The 14,551-nt window shown below is 44.6% G+C and overlaps 2 protein-coding genes across 15 annotated transcripts; one reads left to right on the top strand and one right to left on the bottom strand.

The window, feature by feature from the left end:
• Positions 1–68: 68 nt before the first annotated feature.
• Positions 69–4,674, bottom strand: LOC101751389 (spidroin-2-like). The gene is made up of 3 exons (XM_040701177.1): positions 4,298–4,674; positions 1,533–4,246; positions 69–392 (listed from the first exon to the last, which is right to left on the bottom strand). The coding sequence occupies exons 1-2, from the start codon at positions 4,672–4,674 to the stop codon at positions 3,316–3,318; spliced, it is 1,308 nt and encodes a 435-aa protein (XP_040557111.1). The 3' UTR covers positions 69–392; positions 1,533–3,315.
• Positions 3,920–13,322, top strand: CDCA4 (cell division cycle associated 4). Of its 14 annotated transcripts, XM_046941839.1 has the most exons (5): positions 4,509–6,031; positions 7,034–7,106; positions 7,191–7,271; positions 9,146–9,436; positions 9,577–11,590. In XM_046941839.1, exons 3-5 carry the CDS (start codon positions 7,233–7,235, stop codon positions 10,330–10,332), a joined length of 1,086 nt encoding a protein of 361 aa, XP_046797795.1. In that variant the 5' UTR covers positions 4,509–6,031; positions 7,034–7,106; positions 7,191–7,232; the 3' UTR covers positions 10,333–11,590. The 14 variants fall into 14 exon arrangements, with proteins under 14 accessions (NP_001384610.1, NP_001384611.1, NP_001384609.1 ...); NM_001397681.1 differs by lacking the exons at positions 4,509–6,031; positions 7,034–7,106 and adding an exon at positions 3,920–3,995 and having other exon boundaries at positions 9,577–13,322; NM_001397682.1 differs by lacking the exons at positions 4,509–6,031; positions 7,034–7,106 and adding an exon at positions 3,920–3,995 and having other exon boundaries at positions 9,091–9,436; positions 9,577–13,322.
• The last annotated feature ends 1,229 nt before the right edge of the window (positions 13,323–14,551 follow it).

The following is a 14,551-nucleotide window of genomic DNA, read 5'->3' as shown; positions in this document are numbered from 1 at the left end:
TACATTACAGACAGGCCTCCTGCCCTACTCCTGAGCCAAATTAAAGAAAGACACGGATAACTTACGAGCTTTAATCAAACATTTATTATGAGAAAAACAACACAGACTCAGAGCACGTCCACGTTGTCTTTGGCAGGCAGAGGCAAGCAAGCTCTGTCCCAGCTCTGAACCACAGCCCAAACTCTTCCCCCAACCACACAGGGTCATGCTGGTGCAGCACGAGCTGGATGAGCACACCTTGCCTCCCAACAGGGCTCGGCAGCAGCACTGCACTGACGACAGCTGCACAGCTTCCAGCTCAAGGCTGACTCATGTCTGCTTGGCTCCCAACACCGGCAGTGCAAGCGCACATTTTCCTGCTCTCCTCGCCCAGCTTTCTGGCCCCCAGGGCCCTAGAAGGAGAGACAGAAAACGCTGCAGCGACACAGCAGGGCGTAGTGGAAAATGCTTCATTGCCGTCACAGTTTTGGGCCTGGGACAGGACTCACTCCTATCTCTCTTAAACTACTTGCTTCAAAGCTTAAGCAACCTCCTGACTGACTGTCCTAACCTCTTTGTCTGCAGGCTTGCAACCCACTGGTTGAGAAACGTGGAAGTAAACCCCATACAAACATCCAGAGAGAGACAGTGCCCATCAGTGCAGATGAAACATTCTCTCGGGAAGACCCTCCCGTGGGCTGGAAATCATTATAGCACAGTGACCCAACAGAAGTGAGGAACTTCACTCTGTGTGGATTTCTGTCTCTTGTTCACAGTCACAGAATCACAGGGGTTAGAGGGGACCTCTGGAGATCATTCAGTCCAAGCCGCTGCTAAGGCAAGTTCACCTACATAAGTAGTAACAGCATCGACCCTTTAAAGCTATTTTAAAAACACATTTTTTATAATCATTTGCAATGTGGAAATGTCACGGCCTGAGATCCTCTGCAAAGCTCAAAGCTGCACAAATAAACTGGAAATCACACTTTTTTTTTTTTTTCTTTTGGTCTTTAAAAGCACAGTTTCAGCCCTGCTCTCAGCCATTGAGTTCCTATTAATTCCTGCGGTTTTATAAACACTGTCCAACTCTACAGCAGCCTTCCCGTCACCACCGATGTGTGGATGTCTGGCCAGCCCAGCAGGGGCTCTGCGAAAGGAGCAGCAAAGCTCGGGAGGCATCAAGCGCAGCCCAGCACGGGAAGGGGGCTGGGAGGGTCAGCGGCTGCCTGCAGAGCAGCACGGCACACAGCTCACGCAGCCGGTACCAGGCAGTGCCAGCGAAGGAGGCCCTGGGAGAGCTGCCTGGCTGCTGAAGCAGAGGGCTGGGGATAGCCAGGGCTGGCTGCCAGCACTGCTCCAGCAGCCGCTGAGCGGTGGCATGGGCACAGCCGGTGTGCACGTGCAGCTCATGCGGACTGAAGCCGGGTCTGTCCTGCATCTGTGTGCCAAGCCGAGGAATGGAGGTCAGGGCGGCATGCTAAGGATGAACCTGTATCGTGGCCCAGCTCAGCGAGGCCACAGTGAAGCCCACTGTGGTTAAACCATGAGGTTACACTTTCAGAGGGCTGCCACGGCTTCTAAATCTCCTCAGGTCTACCACGCTGAAGTTTCTGCTGGCTGCCAGTGCTGATCCACCTTCCTAGGAGAGATGTGCTGAGCTGGTTTGCATCATTTTCTCCCGTCATACGTGGTAGTCATTACATCAGCAAGCAGGTCCCTGCAGTGTCTCACCAGGTGTAAGATCTCACATTACTCCAGCAGCTCTGAGGACATATTCGGAATACCTTTTGGTTTCGGTCACCTGCCATTTCAAACCAGCAGAATTCTTTTTTCTTTCTTTTTTACAGCAGTTTCCACCTTCATTTCAGTTTCCCAATCAGATTGTTCTGTTGACATTTATTTCCAGTTTTGCTCTGTGCTTTGTCTCCAACTCCTTTGCCCCAGTTCTGCTTTTGCTCACAGACTACCTTACCTGCTAAGGTTTCATGTGCTGACACAGCTTTCTCAACTCCCATTTATCACTTGCTCTCTTTAACTCTGGCGTTAACATTTAGTTTACTGAAACTAGGTAGGTGGATAAAAAACATCAGCATGTAGCTAAAATTTGATATCTTTATCACATTGTGGTTACAATTCAATTATTTTCTTTATAATACTATCTTAGTACTATCAGAGATTGTCTGCTTTCTACTAAATACTTTGGTCTGTATTGTTTTGCATCAGTTTGTCCAGATATTTCCCTTCTGACTTGTCAAGTTATGTTTCTCATGTATGTGAGATGAAAGAGTTGTTTTCTCCTGAGAGTAATCAAATCTTGTCATATCTTGACTAAGCGTGCATAAGTTTTCTCAGCTTTTCAGAGAAAGCATTGAGAACCTTTCCATAGTTCTCCTTTTCAAACAACATAGAGCTTTTAATCTATCAGCTATCCTCTTCTTTCATTGGTTTTTCCTTTGTTTCACTGGAGAATTTATTGGGGGAAAAAAGTTGAGATCCTCTCATTGTAGCTAAAAGAGGAAAAAAGATAAGAGGGGATATGGAGGTGATGTTATCACCAGTAAGAGCAGTACCACTACACTCTTCTATGGCAGTGATCCTAAAGGGAACAACAGAAAGGCTCATGGGTTCATGCAGGACTTAATGTGGAATTACGTACTGAATTCATTACAGCTCATCTAAAAAAAGCTGGGGTTGGGATGGAGAGAGCGGTGGAACACTTCTCTTCGCTGTATTGTTCTTTCAAAGTCTTCACATATGCTTTTGTATCGTGATGTCATTATGTGCTGTATGAGAAACCATAAAAAACATGGGGAAATAACGCAGTTTCTAACATATCTCATCCCAAGAATGACCTTGCTTGTGCAAACATTATTTTCTCCTGCTTTCTCCTACCAAGTTGTAGCTCTCTGCTGTTTCACAGCCCTCCCTACCGACTCACTCCCTGGCCCATTTTCTGCTCCCTCCTGCTGCCCAACCTCCTCTTTCTCTCTATTTCTCTTCTCCTCCCGGGGCCGCAGAGTCTCTCCGTGCCCAACCTTCGGCCGCAGCTGCCGGTCCTGAGCAGCTGGAGCCGGGACGAGCTCACTCCCCCCTCCTGGCTGCTCACAGGGCCGGGAAAGCAGCTCAGCGCCGGGGCCAGCTAAGCGCTTGCAGATGTGCCGCAGCACCAAGCCAGCACGAGGGGCGTCCAAAGCGTTGGTTGGGCCGTTCGCTCAAGACAAAGGTTGGAGCTGCTGGGGCACCGGGCTCCGTCCCTTCCCCACCCGATGGAAGCAGCCTGCCTGTCCTCTGCCTGCGAGGCTCAGACAGGAAATGCCACAGGCCTTGCTAATGGAGTCACGAGGCCTGGCACCCCGCGGGGCTGCGGGGGCGGGAGGCGTCGGGGACTCTCGGCCCTGAGGGAAGCGGCGGCGCGGAGCGGAGCGGAGCGGAGAGGCCCGGCCCGGCCCAGCCCGGCCCGGCGGAGGCGGCGCGGCCCGGGGGCGGGCTCCTCCCAGAGCGAGGGCCCCGCGGGCTGCTGCTGGGCCAGGTCTCAACCTGTTCCCGCCGGAGCCCGTGGCCGGGAGCCCAGCCACGCCGCGAGGCTTTGGCTGCTGTTTGAAATGGGGACTCCGCCTCGGCCTCCGCCTCCCAGCCTCTCACGGACGAGGGGAAGGGCCCGGCACTATGGCAACCGGGCAGCCTCCCGTGCGCGGCGCCTGAGGGGGAGGAGCGGCTGGGTGCCGCGGCAACGGCACAGCCAATCGCAAAGGCGAGCGTCGTCTGCGCGATTCGGCGGTAGCCAATAGAGACCTGCGGCTGCCTTGTGGGCGTGGCCAGAGGCTGAAGCCCCGCCCCCAGCGACACAGCGGGGGCGGGGAGCGAGAGCCTTTGTGGGCTTTGACAATAAGATGGCGGGCGAGGGGGGCGGGGCCGGGCGCTACGGTTGGCCACGCCCCTTCCCTCTAGCGCGGAGCGAGCGCCGAGGCGGGAGCGGGGCTCCTGCGCTGGGAGGCGACGGCAGCGGTAGTAGTGTGGTGAGTAGGGAAAGCCGAGCGGGGTGCGGGGCCGCGGCACCACCGCACCGCCCGCTTTCCGTCCCCCGGAGTTTTGCGCAGGGAGGTGCGCGAGCGGGAGGGGGGGGTCGGGGCCGGCGGAGCCCGCGGAGGAGGGAGCGGATCCAAAATGGCGGCGGGCGGTTCGCCGGGAGCGCGGGACGCCGAGGAACGGTCGCCTGCCGTCCGTTGGCCGCCGCGCACGCGGTTCCTCGGGAAGCGGGTGAGAGCCCCTGAGGGCCCTTCCCCGTCAGGGCCGCCTCCTCGGCCCCTTCCCTTCCTACGCCGCCCTCCCACAGTCGCGCGGTTCCTCGGGCCCTCCCCCGGCTCCCCCCGAGCGCACGCAGCGATGCTCGGCCCCGCCTCGGCCCCCGCCGCGCTCCCTCCCGAGCCTGCGTGCGCCCGAGCTCGCTCCCCGCCCCGGGCACGCCTCCCCCGCCGCCTCCCCCCGCTCCGCCGCCTTCGCTGTCCCCGCTGCCCTGGCTCCCTTCCCGCAGCCCTCGCGTGCTGCCCTAGGGGCACCCAGCCCCAGCGCCTTCCTCCTGCCTTTGTCTAGAGCCCGTCGGGGTGTTCTCGGCCCTGCGAGCCCACCCTGGATCCAGGCACACCGTGCCCGAAAGGGAGTCACTGCCTTTCCAAGCTTCTCTTCAGGTTTACGCATCTTATGTCTGCTTCCTCCTAAAGACGAGCAGTGCTAGAATCTATTTCCTTTCTCTTCTGTTAGCTCAACTGTTAGAAAATGCCTTGTTCTGAAGCAGCCGGTATGTCTTGCGTTACTACCTCCATCCGAATGTGGTTCTGGAATGTGTAAGCTGATGCTCCAGCAAGAATTGGATCAGGTTTCAAGCACCTTATTTGTAAAGCAGGCTGGGAGTTTGTCACAAACTCAAAAGCAGCATTTTTTGTGAATGACATAGCACTGTGCTTCCTGCACTACTGTTCCAACAAACAAAAAGCCACGCAGCTCACCCTTTTTTCATACTTAGTTATCCTACAAATAGCCGTTGTCTCCTTGACGACTTCTTTCCTACAGCTGTTTCAAACAACAGTTAAGGTTTTGGCACAGTAAGTTTGGGCTTGTGAGGTAGCAGCAGCAGAAAGGAGATGATAGGATACAGCCAGGCCAGATATTGCCTTTTGAACAGAGGCAAATCCTGCCTGAAAGTGGGGGTGACTTGGAACACCTTGCATCCAGAGCAGCAGCAGTCCTGCAGGCATGTACCAGGAGGTTTTATGTAACAGCTGATACCCTTTTGAGTACATTAATATGTAAATCAATAGAGAAGCATACTTAGCATTTTAATTAATTCTGTTTTAAGGTTAGCATTCTCTTGAGATGATTACTTGTTGGAGATAGTGCAGAAAAGTCAGGGGTGGTTGTTTATTTGCTTTGTTTTAGTTGCTATGATAGACAAATTCTTCAGTACATTTATACTAGCAGAGGTCCCTGTTGTTTGTTTACTGCTGTAGGCAAGAGCCTAGAATCACATGTGGCAGGTCTTACACACCAACACCTTGCATGGGAAAGCCGTGTCCTTCTTTAGTGTGCTACAGTCACAGGCTGGACTGATCTGCCAGTATCCCCTGTGTTCTTTCATCTGTGGATGTGACAGTGGTTTTTCTCCAGGTGTTCTCATCAAGAGTCCCCTCCCATATCAGTCTACTGTTCCAGGAGGCAAACGGCCATACTCTCTTCCTCTAAAACTGTCTGATATCCAAAATAGCACTAGGAAATGTTTTCGTTTATTGTTCTCATGACTGCATCATCACTACCTGCAGCTGTATTTTTGTTCGTTGTATTTCGTATGGAAAAATCTTTGTCCTTATCACTTACCCAAAGCATCTGTTCGGAGATTCAAATGGTTACTGTGTGCAGAGCCTGCATTTCGTTTACAGAATGGGCTGAGAATATACCCAGGGAGCAAAAGCTTCGGAACTTCTATAGCATTATGAGGTGATTGATAGAAGTGAGGAATACTGACTGGGTGCTGTGATGTCTCACTGGAGCTGTAGTTCAGGTGCCTCACCTCCCTCTCTCACACGCTGCTGTTAACTCAGTCTGTAAGAGATGAGTTGGCTGAAGTACACTTTTTGTGACCTGACAGCGCTTTAGATGTAATATTTTGGGGTTGTGTCAAAAGATTTTTGGCTTGAGAGTGTTTAAGGTGGCTTTTTTAATGCGATATTTTAACATGCAGCCCCTGGAGAAAAACAGATGGCTTTCTGCCCAAAAAAAAAAAGGCTTTTGTCAACTATCTCTTCCCCCCTCCCCAGTTTCAAAAGCAAGTGCTTTTTTGACAGTTTTAATTACCAGCCACAACAGAAAACAAAGGTGTGCATATGCATCCAGTTAACTTACTTATTTTCTAGGTCAGCTTTAGTTGCAGACACTGAACTGACTCGTACAGTCAGACATGTCTGGATCAGTAGCAGAATTGTATTCATGTTTTTTCCTATAAGGTCTTTGTAGCCCGTTAAAACAGCATTCTTTTTGCTTTAGATGTTAGAGGAATTCTTGCATGTATTTGATAGTTGTGTTTGGTGTATTCAACCTTGTTTTGCCTCAAATGTGTTTTGAGAACTCAGCCTTCCTAGCTAAAACAATTTCATTACTGTCATTACTTTCGTTTTTGTCATCTTGCAAAGAAGATCTTAGTCATAAAGTTTCTGTGCTGCTGCTGAAGGAAAATCCTCCCCACCTTTGCTCTTTCAGTTTTATACTTGTGCGTGCATATTCTCTTCCTGTAGATGTCGTGGAGATGGATGGCGGTGTACAACAAAGGTGTAAACTGTGCACTTTTGTGATAAACTTGCTTTCAGTATGCCTTGCTACACGTTTATGCTTTTCAAATGATGGCTAAAGATTTTGTTTGCTCTTGAAATGGCAAAGGCACGGGGATAAAGGGAAGGCTGGTCCAAAGGTCGGAGTAATAGCCCAGGACTTGGACTTAAATTGGCAGTTTCCTTCTCCTGTCACAGATTCTGTGTGTATTGTTCAGCAAATCACCTTTGTGTTTCAGTTGTAAATCGGGTTTTATAGTGTCACAGGAGTGCTGTGAGGATAGAGATGCTGAAGCAATTGAAAGAGTAGAGGTGTGTATGTTTCTGAAATGGGAAATGGTTTTGCTGTGCATCTCCTGTACTTGCCTGATGCCTTGCTTCCCTGCTACTTGGTAGGTGCTGCCCTAACTGTTACTGTATGGACTCTTGCTCAGTAGCATGGGAGAAGAGGAAGGACTACATCAAGCACAATTACTGGTATGTAGCTTTTTCTCCTTATGTGAAACAGAAATCTTCTCGTATTTTGAGCAGATCCAGAAACAAGGTGACGAAGAACTGCTTTTTTATGATGTAAGATACCTATTAGAAGTAAATACTATAATGGGAAAAGTGATTGAAAATTCCAATGAATCCTGTGAAATGCTTAAGAATAAATTTTGTGTTGTTTTTTGTTGGTCTTCTACCAACTTGCATGTGTGATGTGCTGATGTTTTCAAGTTTTGTGCTACATTCAGTGATTCCATTGGTGTGCCTTAAAAAGTATTTGTCAAACAGCACATGGTTAAAAATCAGGTTAACATTCAATTGCAGTTTTATTATTGTTTTCCAAGGAAAGAAGTTGAAATAAGCAGAAATTTGAAACTCTGCATGGAACATTTAAAGTCTGATGACATAATCAACCCTGTGTGATCGTGAGGCACGAAAGGTGTTTCCTAGAGGTTGTTTCACATAGGGTGTGTATGTGTAAACATTGTAAATGCAGCATTACATAAAAAATAATACAGGATATAACCAGATACAAAGTTCTCATGCCTAAAGGTCTGGAAAAGGCACTATCAGGTAGAAACCTGGGTTGTTTTTGTTTTTTATTGGAAATAATACAAACATGTTGAGTTACAGGAGAGAACAACTTTAGAATGAAACTTCAAAAGCGTTTAATATACTGATAGTCCATAGATGGCTTTTTAGAAGTCTATTTAACGTGACCGTAAGACAAAGTTCATGTGTTCCATACTGTGTTCTGTGTGAATTGTGATTTTTAAGGAGTTCTGAGCCTTCTCTGTAAGGAAGTCTTTAAGAGACAGCAAATTCAATAAAGCATTAATTTGTAGATACAGGCAGCAGCATGAGAAGTGTCGTACAGAGGTAGACCAAATGTTTATGTAGCTACTGTTCTAGCCTCATGTTTTCAGAGTAGATAAGAGTGTAATGTACGATAAAAGGAGCCATGTAGTCTCACTTGGGTGCATTTTTACTAATGCTGAAAAAGCTGAAAGAGATCTCTCTGAAAACATGTGAACCATTCCGTAGCTACCAAAAAGCGATGTTGAGATTAGGGTTTACCAACAGAAGCAGAATAAAACACACGGCAGCAATAGCAGTTTGGTCTTATCAGCTTTGAGCTGAAAAATGTCATTCTATTTGCATCACTGTGTATAAAATGCCCAAAATGTTAGGTAAAGAACTCTGAGGTCAGAAGACTTGAAAGGGACATAATAAAGGTGCATAAATGTGAAGATTAGGTGCTGGCTTTCTTTTGCATCCTAACTTTTGTAAGAGTAAGTGAAGTGGTATCTATTGCATTTACAAACAGTTACGTTGTATTTGAAGAGGTCAGCTGCAGTACTTCACTTGTGTGGAGCACTGCTATAAAAGCCAGTGCAATTCAGATGACGATCTGGAAGCTACTGCTTGAAATTCATACCTTGGCTAATTCCACAGGTGATTTTTCAGATGGTAATAGTCAGAAGCCTGTATGCACTCCAGTCATTTTAGCTAGTGAACGTAAATTAGGAATACAAGAGTTTTGTTTTTTAATAGTCAACTGGGAAAGAAGTACAGAAGCCCATACAGAGGATGACTCTATCCTTACTGGAATTGCACAATTTATATTGCAATTGCACTGTTCATTTACTCACTTGAGTAAGGGCACATGAAGGAATGCTTGAGTTATAATGAACTGAATCTGTGTTACACCCCAAGTGACCAAAGTAACTTAACCCTTTCTAGTACACTGTCTGTGAGATGTATCTTTCTTTTTCTTTGTTACTACATTAGGCATATTGGTTTTCCACAGGGGTCATATACTTAAAAGATGGCGTGCCAGGTTGTATTTTTATTTCCAAAATTAGAGGTTAAGCATGCCAGTAGAAACTCAGGAGGAGCGAGGAGAAACTGCCTCTCCAGTAGGTGAAATACAGCTGTTGAGATGGTCGCTTCTGTGCGAAGCAGCGGCTCCTGACTTCCATCAAGTCTGGCATTTAATGGGAACCAGGAGCTGGGAGCCCCTGCCTCTCTCAGGTGCCTCTCTGCGAAGCCATGACTCATGGACCTGCTCACTTCTGGTTCCTGAGTGTCGTCTTTGGGACCCTGTCCATGTGTTCCTGACCCCTGTTGTACCACAATGGCCATTCTATAACCTGGTATGATAATTCTGATGTTTTTATCTTCAAAGAATTTGCTGTTTAGTTTTTCTGTTTTGGTTTACTTTTTTAGTCTTTTGTTTTTCTGTCTATTGAGCTGCTTATGTTGTACAATATTTTTTAATTTTTTTTTTTAACAGGACACAATGTTTATGCGAGGACTGAAAAGAAAATGTTTTGATGGCGAAGAAGATATTGAAGGAACTCTGGCTGGTATTAAGGCTATTCCTTCATATAATCTTCAGCGGCAGTCACTTTTAGATATGTCCCTGGTTAAACTTCAGCTGTGTCACATGCTGGTCGAACCTAACCTTTGTCGTTCGGTACTCATAGCCAACACGGTACGCCAGATCCAAGAGGAAATGACCCAAGATGGGACTTGGCAGATGATAAATATGCAGAATACAGGCCAGGCATCCGTGGATCGTCTTGTTTCAACAGATATCCTCTGTCGCTCATCTAGGGAGCAGGCTGAGGGAAAGCATGTTCCAGGTTACAGTACTTTCAGTAAAGACTTTGAGGGTGACCAGGCACAAGATAGTTCAGAAACTATGTCAACAGCCTCTTCAGTGCAAGCTCTAAGAAACCTGCAAAGCAATGTGTGGGAAATGGAGAATTCACAAGAAAATAAAGGGAATTTTCAAAAATCATTAGATCAAATATTTGAGACGCTGGAGAACAAAAGTCCTAATTCAGTTGAAGACCTTTTTTCAGAAGTTGACAATTCTTACTATGATCTTGATACTATGTTAACAGGTATGATGAGCAACACAAAAATGGGACACTGTGATGGGCTAGAACCATTTCCTTCTCCAACAACTACAACTTCTAGCTCTAATTGTAAATCTGATCTTAACGAGCTCGATCATATTGTAGAGATCCTTGTTGAATCCTGAAACTCCTTGTGTAGGAGATAAAGATCTGGTAATGGAAAAAAGACTCAAGAAAGCTATTTCCACAGTTTGTTCTATCAAATCTGCACATGTATTTTACAAATATCTATATATTATATAGATATATATATTAAAAAAGCACTTCATATTGCAAAATAGTGTTAACTCCCGAAGTTAACCTGCAACTTGTAGTGTAATGATCCAAACTCTTGTCCACTGAACTGTAAGTACATACGGTAAATGTTTTTAAGTATGTGGTCCAAGGCTTTCAAATTTGGGTTACTTCTACAAATTTGTTCCAGCCTTTGACAGAGGATATGCTTAGTGAGAGGGATTCTCTCATCCTTTTTTCTTATCCTTCTCCCAGTGAAGATGGTAACAAACGCAGTGAGAAGTTGGATAACTGGCTTCCAATTTTCCTCCAGTTTCCACTTTGCTACACCACATAACTCCTATAATATTTGCTGCTTCTGTTCTAAGTCGCTACATGGCTCTTAAAGAGCAGTATGCAATAGTTCCCATTATTCTAGCTAGCTTCTTCTGGTTTTTGCTACATTTTTTTACTTTAAAGATAGTTTTAAAGCGTTTATTGGTGTTTAGAATTTTCCAGGTATTTTCCTAAAGTATATTTTTACTACAGATGTTGTGTCAGCTGCTAACTTAGCAACTTTTGATCATATCTGCAGTTGATGTATTTTTTGAAAGGTTTTCAAAAAGGGATGTTTTTTTTACTGTGAGCTACCCGATGTAGTTCAGTAAAGTGTATGTAAATGTAAATATACAATTTTATACTTTACATTAAAATGTAAGAGCTGTTTTCATGATTCTGTTTTATAGAGTAGTACTTTACTAAACTGAGAATTGTACTGTTCTGCTTTTTATACCCCATATACTTGGTTGTCATTAGAGGAAGAGCTCTGATCCAACTAGAGACAATTACATTTAATTCATTTCAGACCGTATTTTTTCTTAACTACAAACCTAAATTACATAGGATTTTATTTATGTGTATTTATATGTAAATGTCATCAAGTGAATTGTTTGTCACTGAAATCTACCATCAAATATTTGTTTATATGGGTTAACTATCTTGCACTAATTACTACAAAAAGTGTTACTAGCGGCCTTTAAATCTCTACTGGTATGTCTCCATGTCTTGTCATAATTAGTATGCTCCACTCTTAAATGAGTTTCCTCTTGCTTTTTTTTTTTTTTAATAACAAAAGATAATACAACATGGGATGGTGTTCTTTTCTTCAAATGCTCACATTCATGTGAGTGTATATAATTAAGCATATTGTTACGAGACTCTTTTTAGGGGGGGAGGGAAGAAGCGAGGGAAGGATACCTAAAGTACATACACTGTATGATTTTGTTGCAAATGATAAAATGTGGCAAGAAGCCTGACCGGGCAGCAAGGTAGACAAGGGGGAGAAGATTGATTGATTTGTTTCTGGAATGTTTTAGCCAAGAGGAAGACATGCGCCACTGACAGTCATTTTCTGTAGATTTGAATCTAGCAAGTCACTGAACTTGAAGAGAGTGTGTTTCCATACCTGGCAGCCTATGCTTTCTTACAAGTGATCTTACTGCATACTGTCTTTTTCAGATTCTCAAGCATTCCCAAAGCAGAGAGGGTGAGGGCAGGAGGGTGTTAAGGGTATTCCGGTATCACCTCCCCAAAAATACACTGCTGGGCTCAGATTTTCAACAAGTGATTCAGGAGCATCTGGTTTGGGGAACAAATGACATCACTTGCTATATTATTCAGACTTGATAGCGGAATTCATATTAATCTTTACTTGCTGTAGTAGTCAAACATTGCTTCCTCAATTAAATCTTCATTAATAGCCGTATTAAATATGAAATACTATATAGACACTTGGCAGTTTCAATCTGTAATACAGCTGGACCAAAGAAACACGAAGTACTACTGGACATCTTAAACAATAGAGATCACTGATAGCTGAAAGATGTGGTAGTACAATATCAAAATCCAAGAGGACACAAATATTGATGTAAACTGTCATAGCTCCCAGGGAAAGAATAGTCTGTTTATTTATCAGTGTTACAGTATGAGAAATTACTTCTAAAATGATAAATCTTCAAGAAAATGATGCTTTTCTGTGTGGATAGACAGCAGATGCCTTAGAATAAAGTAGTCAGACTGCTTCAAAGTTTTACAAACAGAACAGGAGTGATGAGTTGAATAAATAAATACCTTCTGTACCTCTGGAGCAGTTTGGGGGAACTTTCTGGACTCTGGTGGTTCAAAACCCCAAGCACTGAACAACTGTGGGTGTACCCCACTGTTCCTTTTCCCCTTCCATCTTTTGCTAAATGAGAAATTACAAGTTTAGATATTTAGATGTTTTCCCCTTTTCAGTATGCAGTCTTTGTATATGAGGTGGGAGTTAGTGTGAGTGTTTGTGGCTCTTGCACTGTGTGTGTCAAATACACACATATATGTATGATTGCACCAACCATAGCTGCATTCCTTTACTGGGGAGGCCATACTCAGTAAAGAGTAATTTGTAGGGACTACTTGGCTTAACAGGAAGGGTATTAGGTAAGTACGTGGTTATGTTGTTAAGTACTTTAAACAGAAATATGTATTCTGCTTTATTATGTTCTTAAGACTTATGCCAACTCTTATGTGCTCTTACGTGTCTGATGTCTTGGCTCAAGTGTTGAGCAGGTCTAAGAATTTGTGTTGCTGAAACTTGCACAGTCACTCTGCAGATGTGTACGTAGAGCTGCTCTGACTTTGCAAGTCAGTGTACAGTCAGCCTACTGCTTTTTGGTGTGCCTCAGACTAACTGCTGCTCATTCCGTAGCTTCATTTCTTTTATAAGAAAACTAATTTTATTTTCGTGCTCATATTGTCATTTCTTTGTTAGTCCTAAGAGCTCATAGTTAAATATGCTTCACTTAAAGGTTAATAAAATATTTTGCTCTGTATTCCTCCCTGATAAAGAGAGAGAGCAGGAATGATAGAGTGCCTGTAAGTTGGTGAACTTTAAATTGCTTTCTTTTCTGTGAATTCTTATTACAAATGAGGAATATGATATTTGCTGATGGCAATTTTCTTAATTTCTACATATAGATGGAAATTAGTTGAACCTCCGTTAAGGTTTCTCTAAGGTTCTCCTACTATTTCTTGTGGCCTCTTTCTTTTATGTCTTCCTAGGGAAAGGAGTCACAAAACTTGCATGACAGTCTGTGCTGCTGTTCATCTGAATGACATAACTCTGCGTTAGACTTGCATAGAAGAAAGTACTTTCTAGCTAACACCCATCTGCTTCCTTCTCAGGTAACCCTGAATATCTGTCCCCTCTGCCTCTTCATTTGTAGTTTTGTTTCTCCTCTCTTTCATGGAGCTTCTGGAGTCAGGGCATTCAGCAAAATGTGTGAGAATTGAGGCTGAGGTGGCTTGCGTACCACTTTGCTATTTTTATTTCTTAACCCCTCTCTCTTCCACAGCTCTGTGAATTTATTTAGGAAAAGATTTTGCATGGCTCTCTGAGCGTAGCCATGTTTGCATAGAGGACAAATCTGGTAAACGAGGAGGGGATCGTTTACGTGGATGAAAAGTGCCATTCCAGATTGTCTGAAAGGTACGGCAGCACCTGTGGCTTTCATCCTCTGGCAGGTTAGGGATTCAGACAGGAGTCTGTGCACTCACTTGTGCTGGAGGCTGTCCTTTGGTCATTTTTTGAAGTCTCAGGTCTAAACTGGTTTAGCAGGCATTTCAAAAAGCATTACTGTAAACTGCTTGATAGTACAGTTTTATACTGTAATTATCAGTCCATTATGAATGTCTCACCTCTCAGGATATTGATGTGAACGTATGACTGCTGATGTAGGTTCCCATGTAACCAAACAAACTTGGTCAAAAGGCAGTGTGAAAAAAACATCCTGCCTTATGCTGACACTTTCAAAAGTGAGTTGCGTTCAGAGTGAAAGGATGCTTATGTCTCAGGCCTGGGATGTATAGTCCCTTATGCAAAAAAAAACCATGATTGATCATGACAAATTCTGATTGTTCATCAATTCCTAAATGAGTGTGATTTCACAGCACAGGAAACATGATTAATACTAAAAGTACCAAAACACCAACTTATCTCAAACACTCCATAGCAATGAAGTACACATCTTATCCAACTCTAAGGCCTCACAGGGTTTACTCCAGCTCCTTTAGGTGTCTCTTACAAAACTGACA

This window comes from Gallus gallus, chromosome 5, assembly GCF_016699485.2.
Source record: "Gallus gallus isolate bGalGal1 chromosome 5, bGalGal1.mat.broiler.GRCg7b, whole genome shotgun sequence".
NCBI classification, from domain to species: Eukaryota; Metazoa; Chordata; class Aves; order Galliformes; family Phasianidae; genus Gallus; species Gallus gallus.
The sequence above is the reverse complement of the archived record's forward strand: the minus strand, read 5'-3'. Positions and strand labels throughout refer to the sequence as shown.

Bases quoted from the DNA above. Each gene is read 5' to 3' on its own strand.
- LOC101751389 (XM_040701177.1), bottom strand. From the start codon at position 4,674: ATGCGTAAACCTGAAGAGAAGCTTGGAAAGGCAGTGACTCCCTTTCGG. The intron at 4,247-4,297 runs GTAGGAAGGGAA...AAGGGCCCTCAG, and splicing joins CGCGACTGTGGGAGGGCGGC to GGGCTCTCACCCGCTTCCCG.
- CDCA4 (NM_001397681.1), top strand. From the start codon at position 7,233: ATGGGAGAAGAGGAAGGACTACATCAAGCACAATTACTG. The intron at 7,272-9,145 runs GTATGTAGCTTT...TTCCAAAATTAG, and splicing joins TACATCAAGCACAATTACTG to AGGTTAAGCATGCCAGTAGA. The intron at 9,437-9,576 runs GTATGATAATTC...TTTTTTTAACAG, and splicing joins AATGGCCATTCTATAACCTG to GACACAATGTTTATGCGAGG.